Source organism: Oncorhynchus masou, chromosome 19, assembly GCF_036934945.1.
Source record: "Oncorhynchus masou masou isolate Uvic2021 chromosome 19, UVic_Omas_1.1, whole genome shotgun sequence".
Classification (NCBI taxonomy): domain Eukaryota; kingdom Metazoa; phylum Chordata; class Actinopteri; order Salmoniformes; family Salmonidae; genus Oncorhynchus; species Oncorhynchus masou.
The window spans coordinates 16,944,143-16,958,447 of NC_088230.1; the positions used below are offsets into that span (position 1 = coordinate 16,944,143).

General features: G+C 42.6%; 1 protein-coding gene across 2 annotated transcripts; it reads left to right on the plus strand.

The window, feature by feature from the left end:
• Positions 1–228: 228 nt before the first annotated feature.
• LOC135505889 (fasciculation and elongation protein zeta-2-like) lies at positions 229–14,229 on the plus strand. 2 transcript variants are annotated; one of them, XM_064925097.1, is made up of 9 exons: positions 229–680; positions 3,844–3,952; positions 5,110–5,229; positions 5,359–5,500; positions 5,825–6,090; positions 6,669–6,749; positions 10,469–10,544; positions 10,677–10,742; positions 11,525–14,229. In XM_064925097.1, exons 1-9 carry the CDS (start codon positions 373–375, stop codon positions 11,539–11,541), a joined length of 1,185 nt encoding a protein of 394 aa, XP_064781169.1. In that variant the 5' UTR covers positions 229–372; the 3' UTR covers positions 11,542–14,229. The 2 variants fall into 2 exon arrangements, with proteins under 2 accessions (XP_064781169.1, XP_064781170.1); XM_064925098.1 differs by lacking the exon at positions 6,669–6,749.
• The last annotated feature ends 76 nt before the right edge of the window (positions 14,230–14,305 follow it).

Here is a 14,305-nt window from a genome sequence, read left to right on the forward strand (position 1 = left end):
TTCTCCAGTTTGAAACAATAGGTGAAATAAGCCAAATGTGCATTTTAACTAATAATCCTGTAAAGCAAGCTACTGACCACAGTCCCTTACATGAAGATTAAAGAATATATTTGCATAGTTTTAAACAGTCTAACAATATAAAATGTTGAAAAATACCCCCCCCCCCCCCCCCTTCCAAAAAAAAAAAACATGTTTGTTTTGATCTTCTATCGAAGAGGGGGGGGATTATCCACCACGCGTGACGTCAACAGAGACGACTAGCTTCTACTTCACCAGTCTTCTCCATGTTCATCATCAGTGGAACATTCGTTATAGCCGAGGATAGAGCACCATCCAGGGGTAGGGCAGCCGAACCGAGTTCCTGTGGTAGTCATGGCGGCGCCGTTAGCCCACTTCGATGAAGACTGGCAGGATTTCAACGAATTCAAGGCGGCCTCAGGGTCGCCAAACCGACTGGACCAGCTGAACTCCTCGAACGTGGCTGACACGGGCCTGGTGGAGGATTTCTCGGACATCGACAACAGCTTCTCGGGGGAGATATGTAGCTTCAAATCAATGGAGGACCTTGTCCACGACTTCGATGAGAAGCTGACAGTTTGCTTCCGAAATTACAACACTGAAACTGAAAACATAGCCCCCATTAAACCTATCACAGAAGATAATTTCCTCAAGGACGACGAGTGAGTGTGAATTGTGTGCTACTTTATTACTTTAGCATTGTTAATCTATCATTTGAAATCTGTTTGCTAAACTAGTTAGTTAGCCCACCATTGCTAAGGTTAGCCTGCTGCCAACAGGGTTGTTCGCTAGATAGCCACGGTTGTACAGAATGCACGTGATACAAAGGTAACTTAAGAAAATCAGGACTTCAAAACCAGTCTTCAAGAGGTTACATTTGTATATTGTTTCTAGCAATTAGCTATAACACTAACCGACCTGTGTTTTCAATGAAACTAGCGACCCAACTTTAGTTTGTAAACAACTTGATATTTGCATTGCAAATCAAATGCATTTGTCACATACACATGGTTAGCAGATGTTAATGCGAGTGTAGCGAAATGCTTGTGCTTCTAGTTCCGATAATGCAGTGATTTCCTAAACAGTCCCTCCTTTCACATAAGTGACTTCAAAATATTAGACTACCGCGTGTCTCGTGCATTAGCGATGTGCACTGCAATTCGTTTTCACCATTCCGGCACTGTAGTTAGTATACTGACTTTCAAGTCATCTGAGTCTGTCCAAACTCAGGACAGACGGGAGTCTAGGCTGTTCTCTATTGATGCACTGCTGATGAACCACATCGTGACATTTTAAATACATGAAAACACATACATCGAGGTACATCTTTTTAATGGTTATTAAAAGGGCACACTTCAGCTCAGATTATGTTATTGACAGCGTTTATAAAACCAATGATCTGTAGAGGACATCTAAGCTCAACCCTCCTCTTCACCCCTCAACTTGCTCTATACACGCACACACAGCCTATACATAGTCATGCACACACCGAGATCGTGTCTTTTGATATTGGCAGCCTTGTATGTTGCTCTTGAGTCAGGTCCAAAGAATCTTGAGGGAAACACTACCCTTTTACAATAAAATGCGCTCCCATATGTAGGCCTGAACTAAACAATCCCTGTTTTAGAATATTATAAAGCAGGTGAGTCGAGCCCTGAATGCTGATTTGGCTGAAATACGTGGTATATCAGACCATATACCATGGGTATGACAAATTCGTTTTTACTGTTCTAATTACATTGGTAACCAGTTTATAATAGCAATAAGGCACCTCCAGGTTTGTGGTATAGCCAATATACCACAGCAAAGGGCTGTATCCAGGCACTCCGGGATGCGTTGTGTAAGAACAGCCCTTAGCCATAGTATATTGGCCATATACCACACCCCCTCGGGCCTTATTGCTTAAGTAACACATGCTATAACAAAGGTAGCTTGGCTATCAGTATAATAAAGACTTGTGGAGATGGCAGAGGATCTGTTAGCCTGTGATGTTGGTCTATGTATGACTCATCAGCATGCTCCGACTACAGTACAGCCAGTGTCATCTCCCTAAAATGGTCTCCTGGGCTGTCTCATTCAATACAGATACAACCTTGGCTATGTCAGCTCCGCTTTGGTCATAATATCAATTTCCAGGGAAAGAGCAAATTGAATTCACGCATAAATACACACACACACAGAGAGAACATGTATACACAGTACACACAGACCTAGTTTTGCAATGCCACTATTAGGACTAGGGTGAGGAGGATGAGTGTGGGGGAAGTGGAGGGGGGAGTTTGGACAGAAAGAGCAGTGCACTGAGGGCAGCGGAGTCCTTTCATGAGTGACTGCCCATTTGGAGGACATGCCTTGCCTCCTAACTAGATCTGTAGTTGCTAATGGCCTAGCTCCATGCAGAGACGCACAGCCAGGATGACAGGAAGACTGGATGGAGTGTGTGTGTTTTATATTCCCTAATGTGCTTTTGGGGAAAGTTTCAGGATCAACGTCCCTTGGCATAGGAGGACAGAAGGAGAACTACGCATGAAGCTACATAGACCCACTAGCCACTTTAATCATTGCTACTTAATATAATACCCTACCTTACTCATCTCATATGTATATACTGTACTCTATATCATCTACTGCATCTTTGTAATACATGTATCACTAGCCACTTTAAACTATGCCACTTTGTTTACATACCCTACATTACTCATCTCATATGTATATACTGTACTCGATACCATCTACTGCATCTTGCCTATGCCATTCTGTACCATAACTCATTCATATATCTTTATGTACATATTCTTTATCCCTTCCACTTGTGTATGTGTATAAGGTAGTAGTTTTGGAATTGTTAGGTTAGATTACTCGTTGGTTGTTACTGCATTGTCGAAACGAGGAGCACAAGCATTTCGCTACACTCGCATTTACATTGCTAACCAAATACATTTGATTTTGTTTTATGCGGGGTGTGTGCATTGTTGAGAATGGCAATGCCACGATCAAAGGGTGACACCGACACGGGGCCAAAGCGGTTCCTGCCGGCATTTCCCCATTTTTAGGGAACCTATCCCAAAACTGTATGTTGTTAATGGTAATAATGCTGTGTTAGTGAGAAAGCAAGCGGGAGGGAGAGAGTGGTGTTATGTGAATAACACATGTCTGTCTATTCATTGGAGTGTGTGGGCAGCAATCTCTCTGATGCAAAGCCTTTCTGACGCGTGGGTTCACAATGCCCATCCTCACATTGCTCACAGCAGTCCGGGTCAGACAGACGCGCACACACACACTCATACTCGCATGTATCTTACGCAAAACACATTCTCTTCCTCGCATGTATCTTACACATGCTCACTCCAATTGTGTAGCGGTGTCTATGTACAAAATGGAAGAAGGGTCCATGAAAATGTATTCTGTATTTTCCTGTAGCGTAAAGCAGTGCCCTTTTTATAAGAAAAGACTTGGACAATACATTTGGCATTGAGACATGCTAGATTCCTGTGCTGTTAGCAGCGAGCAGAGAGATGCGAGCTGTATCAGAGACAAGTGGTTTGTGGGTGGCTGGTGAGAAAAGAGGATGACAAACTACTGCCAACTAATGATGTGTCAGTGTGGAAAGTATTTTTTTTTTTTTTTTTTTTTTTTTTTTTTTGGTGCTGTGAAAAATGTTTCTTCTTCTTTCTTTCTCCCTTCCTCGTTTCTCACCCTCTTTCGACCTCACATTGTTCTCCATTAATTCTCCCCCACTTACTCTTCTCTTGTCACCCTCTCATTCTCTTCATTCCCCTCACCATATTCCTCTTTCACTGTTCTTTCCCTCTCTCCCTCCCTCAGCGTGTGGAATGCTCTCACCGATAACTACGGCAATGTGATGCCAGTGGACTGGAAGACCTCTCACATTCGCTCCCTGCATCTCCCCACTCTCAATCTCTGTGAGCAGGGGGTAAGACACACACACATACACGGTCTGCACCACCTAGGGCTTAAATATATGGCTTAAAAATCATATCTAGATTTTTTTTAAATCAATATTTAATTTAACCTTTTATTTAACCAGGAAGGGCTCATTGAGATTAAAATCTATTTTTCAAGAGCGACCTGGCCAAGATAGGCAGCACCAAGTTATTACAAAAAAAGTACAGACAGACAACGGGAAAACTACAAGTAATCTAGTAAAAACCATTGAATTCACAAGAGTATAAAACAGCAAATTAAAAACATTGACAGGTCAGGGAATCAGCCTCAAAATCCTTCATCAGTGATTTAAAAACACCAATCGGGACAAGTTCTTCCAGTTTAAAAGTATTTTGTACGGTGTTCCAAGACGATGGCGCAGAGTACATAAAGCCCTTTTACCAAATTCAGTTTGGACATTTGGAACAGTTAGCAGGATAAAGTCCAGCGAACTAAGAGAGTACCCACCACATTTCTGAACAATAAAAATGCACAAATATAAAGGTAGTAGACCCAAAATGGCTTTGTAAATAAAAGTATACCAGTGACTGAGCCTACGAGTGACTAGAGAAGGCCAGCCAACCCTGGTTTACAAAGTGCAGTGGTGCGTAAGGGTTTTGCAGTTTAAAATAAATCTCAAAGTGCCATGGTAAAGAGTGTAGACATTATTAGCTCGAGCTGTTTTGCAAGGAGGAATGGGAAAAAAATTCAGTCTCTCAATGTGCAAAACTGATAGAGACATACCCCAAGCGACTTACAGCTGTCATCGCAGCAAAAGGTGGCGCTACAAAGTATTAACTTAAGGGGGCTGAATAATTTTGCACGCCCAATTTTTCAGTTTTTGATTTGTTAACAAAGTTTGAAATATCCAATAAATGTTGTTCCACTTCATGATTGTGTCCCACTTGTTGTTGATTCTTCACAAAAAAATACAGTTTTATATCTTTATGTTTGAAGCCTGAAATGTGGCAAAAGGTCGCAAAGTTCAAGGGGGCCGAATACTTTCGCAAGGCACTGTGTGTGTATAGATATATATATATATATATATATCGCCCTAGCACCTCCCCCACCAAGCTGACTGCATCTCCCTTTTTTGCTCTCTCTCCATCTCCCTGTTTCTCTTCTCCCTCTCTCTGTCATGGACAGAAGCTGGACAACATGCCTCTTGACCTGTCTGATGATGATGAGGAGCTGAGGGAACAGATGGACATGCACTCCATCATCGTGTCCTGCGTCAACGACGAGCCACTCTTCACCGTCGAGCAGGTACACACACACACACACACACACACACTCGCTCTCTCTTTCACGTCTCAAATACACCTTACACACACACACACTCCTACTTACAAAGCCACACCCGTAACACTGTGTGTGTGTGTTTGTTTGTTGCAGGTGATCGAGGAGATTGAGGAGCTGATGGAGGAGTCTCCAGACCCAGAGGATGACGAGAGCCCGTCCCAGTCAGACCTGTCCATGCTCTCCCAAGACCTCAGCAATCTCAAACGCTCCAGCTCCAACACCAGCTATGAGGACCGTGAGTTACTCCCAACTCTCATCTAAATCCCTAACAACTAAAGTGTTAACAGTTCCTTGCAGCTACATTGCACAACCTGTACATGTATACAACTGGAGAGCAGACACAGGCAGTAGCATTGTTACGTAATAGACATTAGATACAACTGAACAGCAATTGCTGCATGTTTTTATGTAACTTGTAAATGCACATCAAATCAAGACTTTAATGCAAACATTTGTGACTGACCTTGTAAGTGTATGTTAGTATGTGATACACTCTATGTGTAATGTGATTTGTCAAGCCCTGTTTAAGTGTGTTGTTATGTTCTGTGTCGTCTGTCAGGCCTGCATCGTTTGTCAGTCTCAGAGCTGAGCGAGGCCTTGGAGGAGGTGGAGACGGCCATCAGGCGCTACAGTGAGGAGTTGATCCAGGTCCTGGCTCTGAGGGACGAGCTGGACTTTGAGAAGGAGGTGAAGAACAGCTTCATCTCGCTGCTCATCGAAGTGCAGAACCGGCAGAAGGAGCACCGCGAGCTGCTCCGCCAGAAGAAGAAGACCAGGCCCACAGGCAGTGCCCTGAGGGCAGACAGGACACACGTTCCTGGGACGGTGAGAGAGACCGATGCATACATAGTTTTGTATACATTGAAATCCATATAATGCATGTTGTGATGCAGACATGCGCGTATAGATATGTGTGTTGTGGACACCCCCTCATTCATAGACTCACCACAAGAGAAGATGCATGCACTGGAAGGGGGGGGGGTTGCAAATGCATGGAAAAGCAACGAAACACCCTGCAGTGCTGTACTAACTCCTGCCACACTCACCCTGCAGACCCGGTTGGGTCTCTCTGCCCTTACGCTTTATTCTACAGTCAGCTATTTTCCAGCTAGTTCCTATGTACATGATGACATTTTGACATGTCTTAGTAAATACCAGCTGAGAACAGGACTGTCAAATAAAACAACCTGGCGGTCTGACTTCACCCTGCCATTGTTTTTGTCCATTTTGAACTGTTGACTTCCGTGTGGATAACCTTTCCTTTTCAGAACCTAAAACGATAGAGGGTTGAATCCAGCTCTATACCCCTCTCCTGCTCTCTGGAGTGCTCATGTCTTTTTGGAGGGTTTCTCATTCTTTGGTAGTTTTATCTCTCTCTCCCTCCTTCCGCTTCCTCCTTCTAGCTCTTCACTATGGAGGGACTCTCCACTGTCATTCAGAACGGCCTCCGTCAAACTTTCGGCAGCACAGGAGGGGACAAACAGGTGCCCCTCTCTCTCTCTTGCAACCCATCCTCTTTATTTCAGTTGTTTTCTCTACAGCTTTTGCTGCTACTATGTTCTCACCATGTCCTCTTTATTTGACCATCTTTCTTTTTCACTTTTTCTATCAAACTATTTCTTAAGCCCTCTGCTGTCTTATCCTCTGGCTCATTCTATGTCCATCAAATACAAATTAAGCATTTCTGCTTCTCTGCGTTCATATCCTTCTCTTTTTGTGTCTCTTTTTTGTTTCCTATGATTTTCCTGTAATATACTGTAATATATAATAATATATGCCATTTCGCAGACTGTTTTATCCAAAGCAACTTAGTCATGCGTGCATACATTTTTACGTATGGGTGGTCCTGTTTGTTGAACTGAGAGTTCTGTCTTGAGATTGGCAGGAACTTGATGCTGAATCATCCAATAGTGTGCTCTTTATTTCCTGCAAACAAGCGTCCCCTTATTACTATGGGTGTGCTCGTGGGAAATGGGAAGTCGTAAGTCCGACATTGTGCTCATGTGCCTTTTTGAAGTCGGAACAATTTTTTTTTTTTAAGTTGGCTAGCTTGTGTAACATTGACATATGGTCAAACTAGCTACATTCTCCATATTGATACGGTTGTAAATGTCACTGATTTGTTGACATCTCTTGGTTGGAAAGGTCAGTGGTGAAATGTCGCAACTCAGGTAACAACATATTCTGAGTTTCCCGCTTGTAATTCTGACTTGGCTGGTCATTCAAGTGAAATTTCCCACTGGGAACTAGGAGCTTCCGATCAGTCGACCAATGACTCTCTCGCAAATAATCTGTTTCTTGATTTGGAACAAATGCAGGTATTGCCTGGCTACCCAAACTCCTACCCAAATGATACACCACGCCCACAGAAGTTAGATCCACACTCATTGCCCAGTAGAAACTGAGTGTCTCCCTGACGATTTCTAGAACGCAACACACATTCTGATTGGTCCCAGAAACCGATGGGTTGGGCAAGAGCCAGAACACACGAGTTAAAGCTAGTTTTTGAAAATGTGTCATTGGCTTTGATACTCTGATTGGTTAGAGATGATCCAATCGCTGATGACTTTGTTTTGTACGACACCCCTCATTTTGACGTCACCACACACACGATTTTAACGATGGCAGTCTCTGACTGAAGTATGTAGCGAACGATAGAGCAGTGGAATAATTCATTTTGAGTAGTCAGGCAAATACAAATGGTGATAGTAAGGTTTTATACTCAAGTTCTTAAGTGGTTTGTAGTGTTGAAATATACTAGAGGTCGACCGATTATGGTTTTTCAACCCCGATACCGATTATTGGAGGACCCCAAAAAAAGCAGATACTGCTTAATCGGCCAATTTCTTTCTACATTTTTTAAATTTAATTTATTTATTTTTTATTTGTAATAATGACAATTACAACAATACTGAATGAACACTTATTTTAACTTAATGTATTATACATTAATAAAATAAATTTAGCCGCAAATAAATAATGAAACAGGTTCAATTTGGTTTAAATAACCAAATTTAAGTAAAAGTGCAATATGTGCCATGTAAGAAAGCAAACGTTTAAGTTCCTTGCTCAGAACATGAGAACATATGAAAGCTGGTGGTTCCTTTTAATGTTCCTTCAATATTCCAAGGTAAGAGGTTTTAGGTTGTAGTTAATATACTATTTATAGGACTATTTCTCTCTATACCGTTTGTATTTCATTAACCTTTGACTATTGGATGTTCTTATAGGCACTTTAGTATTGCCAGTGTAACAGTATAGCTTCCGCCCCTCTCCTCGCCCCTACCTGGGCTCGAACCAGGAACACTTTGACAACAGCCACACTCGAAGCAGCGTTACCCATCGCTCCACAAAAGCCGCGGCCCTTGCAGAGCAAGGGGAATAACTGCTCAGAGCAAGTGATGTCTCAGAGCATGTGATGTTTGAAACACTTTTAGCGCGCACCCCGCTAACTAGCTAGCCATTTCACATCGGTTACACCAGCCATTAGGCTGTCGGGCTTGAAGTCATAAACAGTGCTGTGCTTGCGAAGAGCTGCTGGCAAAACGCACAAAAGTGCTGTTTGAATGAATGCTTACGTGCCTGCTGCTGCCAACCATCGCTCAGTCAGACTGCTCTATCAAATATATCATAGACTTCATTATAACATAATAACACACAGCAATATGAGCCTTTGGTCATTAATATGGTCAAGTCCGGGAAGCTATAATTTCGAAAACAAAACGTTTATTATTTCAGTGAAATACGGAACCGTTTGGTATTTTATCTAACGGGTGGCATCCCTAAGTCTAAATATAATTGTTACATTGTACAACCTTCAATGTTATGTCATAATTATGTAAAATTCTGGCAAATGAGTTCGCAATGAGCCAGGCGGTTCAAACTGTTGCATATACCCTTACTCCACGTGCAATGAGCGCCAGAGAAGTGACACAATTTCACCTGGTTAATATTGCTTGCTAACCTGGATTTCTTTTAGCTAAGTATGCAGGTTTAAAAATATATACTTCTGTGAATTGATTTTTAAGAAAGACATTGGTGTTTATGGTTAGGTACAGTCGTGCAACGATTGTGCTTTTTTTCGCAAATGCGCTTTTGTTAAATCATCCCACAGCGTTGCATTGATTATATGCAACGCAGGACACGCTAGATAAACTAGTAATATCATCAACCATGTGTAGTTAACTAGTGATTATGATTTTTATTTTTATAAGATAAGTTTAATACTAGCTAGCAACTTACCTTGGCTTCTACTGCATTCGCGTAACAGGCAGGTTCCTCGTGGAGTGCAATGAGAGGCAGGTGGTTAGAGCGTTGGACTAGTTAACCGTAAGGTTGCAAGATTGAATCCCAGAGCTGACAAGGTGAAAATCTGTCGTTCTGCCCCTGAAGAAGGCAGTTAACCCACCGTTCCTAGGCCGTCATTGAAAATAAGAATGTGTTCTTAACTGACTTGCCTAGTTAAATAAAGGTGTTAAAAATAAATTAAAAATAAAAGAATCTGCAAAATCATCATCCAAAAATACAGATTTCCGATTGTTATGAAAACTTGAAATCAGCCCTAATTAATTGGCCATTCCGATTAATCGGTCGACCTCTAAAATATACATTAAGTGGCCAGCTTATTAGGTACACCCATATATTACTGGGTCCCACCCCCTTTGCCCCCAGAACAGCCTAAATTCTTCAGGGCATGGATTCTACAAGGTGTGGCATTCAATTGTTGCTGAAATTGGTATCAAGGGACCTAACGTGTGCCAGGAAAGCATTCCTCACACCATTACACCAACACCACCAGCCTGTACCGTTGACACAAGGCAGGATGCGGCCATGGACTCGTGCTGCTTACACCAAATCCGGACTCTTCCATCAGCATGACGCAACAAAAAACAGGATTTGTCAGACTGGGTGATGTTTTTCCACTCCTCAATTATCCAATGTTTGTGATCGTGCGCCCACTCGGGCCGCTTCTTCTTGTTTTTTAGCTAATATGAGTGGAACCCGGTGTGGTCGTCTGCTGCAATAAACCATCCAAGACGAGGATCGGCGAGTTGTGCGTCCCGAGATGCTGTTCTGCATCTCCCTACAAACTGTTGTGCGTGAAAAGCCCAGGAGGCTGGCCGTTTCTGAAGTACTGGAACCAGTGTCTTGTACTCCCTCACTCTCGTTCTGTGTTTGTGACGTGTTTCTTTCTCTCTCTCAGTATCTGACCACAGTCATCCCCTATGAGAAGAAGGCTGGCTCCCCCTCTGTGGAAGACCTTCAGATCCTCACCAAGAGTGAGTACTGCTCGCAAACCACACTTGCCTGTCAACTAGCAAGTCCCCATGAAAGTTGAACTGTAATGCCAGAATAGCAGCGTTATAACCATAATATTCACTCCCAAATCACTTTTATGCTCTTCCCTGCAGTTTTGCATGCCATGAGGGAGGACAGTGAGAAGGTACCCAGCCTCCTAACAGACTACATCCTCAAAGGTACTCATTCTCTACCAGTTACAAAATATTACTCCCATTCAAAAGACCACACACGGCGATGTACATCCTCAAAGGTACTCAATTCCTTTGAGAAAATATTACTCCCATTCAAAACAGCGCTTTTGTCCAGATTGACTGTCTCACTACCACCTAGTGCCTGAGAAAGTTACTGCAGGACACAAGGGTTAGGACATTTTGTTAGGAGGGTCTACTTCCAGTGTGTTCTTTGTTCCCTGAAGTGTGTCATACTAGGCCTGCAAGGTTGTTCTGAGCCTTCCATGTTGACCTTTACCCTCCTTGTCTTTCGTCTCTGCTGCGCTGCTCTCTCGCTAGCTCTGGTATGAGAGGGCTGGACGTGGAGGTTTGTGAGGCACACAGACTCACACAATCATGGACACATGTATATATACATACACACGCAAAGTGTCAAGAGCCCCCTCACACACCTCCTTCCAGACGACACCCTTCAGTGTATACTCTGCCGTGCTTGTGACTATGGTGTACACTCACTTACCCCCTGTCTTACACGCACTCCCTCCTAGACTCACACACACTCTTGCTCACTCCCACTTCCTGCCAAGCTTTTAGCACTATAGAGCTGTACACGTGAGTGCTGTCCTGTTCACCTAAGTGAGTCCCTCTCTTCTTCCTCTTTCACAAACCTCTCATCCCTTTAGTGGCTCTCCTCCCTGTGCGATGAATCCTCTTTTTACGCACATATTTTCATTTGGTGGATCATTTATTGGTTGACAGCTGTTTTCTGTGTATTCTTGTCGCTGCAGTACTGTGTCCCACATAGACCTAGTGGAGGAGCCCCCTGTTCTAGAACATTCTGACGGAACACTCAGGAGCTGCAGATTTCTGGAACATACCAATGGAAGGAGAGCCCCCCACCCCTCTAAGGTGGACTTTTCCTGTTGGAGTCGTCGTCCCCCCCCCCCCGCCACATCTTTTCCCTCGACTTATAAGATTCACATTTTAATACCTGATGCTGATTACCTTTTTACATGTAATTTTTAAGTGTGTTTTAATGTTCTAATGCTATAATCTCACATTTGTTTTGTCTTCTCTGCATGTTAGTGTCTCTGTTAGCCTGTTGGCAGTATTACTCTCCATTGTCTAAAGTACTTTCTGTACTTATTTTCTATCCTCTGTTTGCACTAATGTAAAAGAACTTGAGAGGGGAAACTAATTCATGTCTCTACATTCACCGGCCTGTCTTTTCACATCAGTAAGAAATAGGGTGAGGAGACAAGGAGAAGTCACTTGACCACTGGAATGCGTCTTTCCTCTGTTAGACTGGCCAATGCCCTCTGACTGGGGTATATAGGGGCGATGGGGAAATAAGGCTTCTTGAACCTCTATGGGTGGGATCAGTCATGGAGTCCAATGGGAGCGCTCCACTTTAACAGAGAGATCCTATGGATCAGAGTAATTAATGATTGACAGACTATGGTATTAGTGGGATTCAGAAGCCTTGTTTTTTTTCCCCCATCTCTTTTACATTTCACAAACCCTGTCAGTTTGTCTTTGCATGCTGGTACATAGGATTAGGGAGCTACACTAGTGACATGTTATAAATCATTATTTTGTATACCACAATGGGGAAATTGCACAAATAGAACATGTATTTTTAATTGATAACTTCTCGAAAAAGGGAAAAAATAATGACAGAAGTTAGTTAGGTAACCTGAAAGAACAAGCTTGTACAGCTTTTTATTTTTCTGTAGTTTTAGAGAAAGTAGGGACTTTTGCTGCCAGTAGTGTGGCCACTTATGACATCACCATTCTTACTTAAACAATAGCTGTCAACGTCTGACCCCTCCTAGTGACATGTTACATTATGACCCTGTGAACTTGCCTGCCTCATACCTCACCTCTTAGTATGGTACTGACAGTTCTGGGTTATTTGAGTATTTCAGTGGATATAACACTAAAATTAGGATGTTGAAATAATGGTGTAATTGCTGTGAGTTGATCCTACCATGTTGTTTTTAAAACCAATAACTCTTTGATGTTGTGTTGAGGATCAAGTGATGACGTAATCAGTCGGTGATCTGTTCTTGTCCAGTGGATGTAGCAACAGTAGTAGAACACTAAATCGTTGTATGTACTTATGGAGACAATGTAACGGAGGTTTCTGTTCAAAGACAGGAGAGATCCTTCAAACACCAACATTTCTATAACCTCTTGTCTACATCCACAACCGCCAACCTTCACCAGCACTATCTGTCATGGCAACGCTATGCTTGGTACGCCACAAACCTGTCAAATCGTCAGCATGTAACTAAGCTCAGTGCACAATAATTGCAGTCGCACACGAACCGATCGGGTCCAGTCTATCACTACGCTACACCAAGAGCAGTGGTGGCGATGTTGTTACTCCATGTTTGGGGGGGTATGTTTTAACATTAGCAAGCCCAGCATCCTGCAGCTTGAGTAGCCATGTCGTAGGTTTTGTCAGACCTAGGCCTGAGTAGTAGTATAATGACATCAGTGATTGATAAGGCTACAGATAAGTATAGGCTCGAACCTGAAGACTTAGCCAAGTGGTTGTTGTAGCATCAGCTTGTAGCTCTATAGTAAAACTACTGTTGTAGTAACTGCTGGACAAAGTATTGAGGGGCCGCCTGACACCTATAGACAGCAACTAGACATCCCAGGTAAGAAGTTCACGGTAGTGCCAGTTCTGTCCTCGCTATTAGAAGTTGAATCATGGTGTCTAATGGAAGCTTTTCCCTGGATCAAAGTGTGACGAGGTAATGGGTTTCAGCTGAATGTCTCCGAAGGTAGATGTCTTTAGTAAGGGAAGCCAGCAGACCTCTAGGTACTGTACAGAATCAAATGCAACTATCTTTCAATTGTAGCTAGCTTCAAAAGCATTCACAACCCCTAGCATGTGCTGCATGCACTTTTACTTCAGATACATCAAATGAATGGTAAGCAATAATGTCACACTAAAGGAATCCTTAGCATTGAACCACGTTGCAATGAGAAAGTTAAGCCGAATTGAAATGTATACTAGCTTGGGTGGGGTTTGGACTCTTTGAAACGAGTCAAATTGAGTAGTATAATTTGGGTTGTCTTGGAGCGGCACAGCGTTGTCACGGAGATCAGAGAAGGTTATTGACTCAGATGAAGCTCTGCCCGTCTCGTCGCCTGGTCCCTCTATTTTAGCAAACATATCAGCGTATATCCACACTTTATCTAGAGAATTATATTTATATAAACATAAGCAACAAAAAAGGCTGCCTTTGTAAATGCCTGAAATTTTGTATATATAATCTACTCATTTATTTTTAATGCACTATACTTCTTCCCCCATTTGGGGTTTTTATGTTTACATGTCTTGTCATGTGGTACGACAGTACATTAATTTATTCGGTAAGTGTTTTTGTTTTGTAACCATATTATTGACTAGTGGTACAAACATTTTGGGACAGAATTGCATCTGGAGCTCATTTCAAATAAAATTACGATATGTTGACTTGGTATCATGCTATTGGTTTGTAGGGTGCATCCATGATCAAAAATTGGTATGAAATCACCTTTTTACTCTTAAG

What these genes read in the sequence shown, in the direction of transcription:
- LOC135505889 (XM_064925097.1), top strand. Translation starts at nt 373, where the DNA reads ATGGCGGCGCCGTTAGCCCACTTCGATGAAGACTGGCAGGATTTCAAC. An exon ending in CAACACCAGCTATGAGGACC is followed by an intron (nt 5,501 to 5,824) that starts GTGAGTTACTCC and finishes GTCGTCTGTCAG; the next exon opens with GCCTGCATCGTTTGTCAGTC. An exon ending in CCTTCAGATCCTCACCAAGA is followed by an intron (nt 10,545 to 10,676) that starts GTGAGTACTGCT and finishes TCTTCCCTGCAG; the next exon opens with TTTTGCATGCCATGAGGGAG.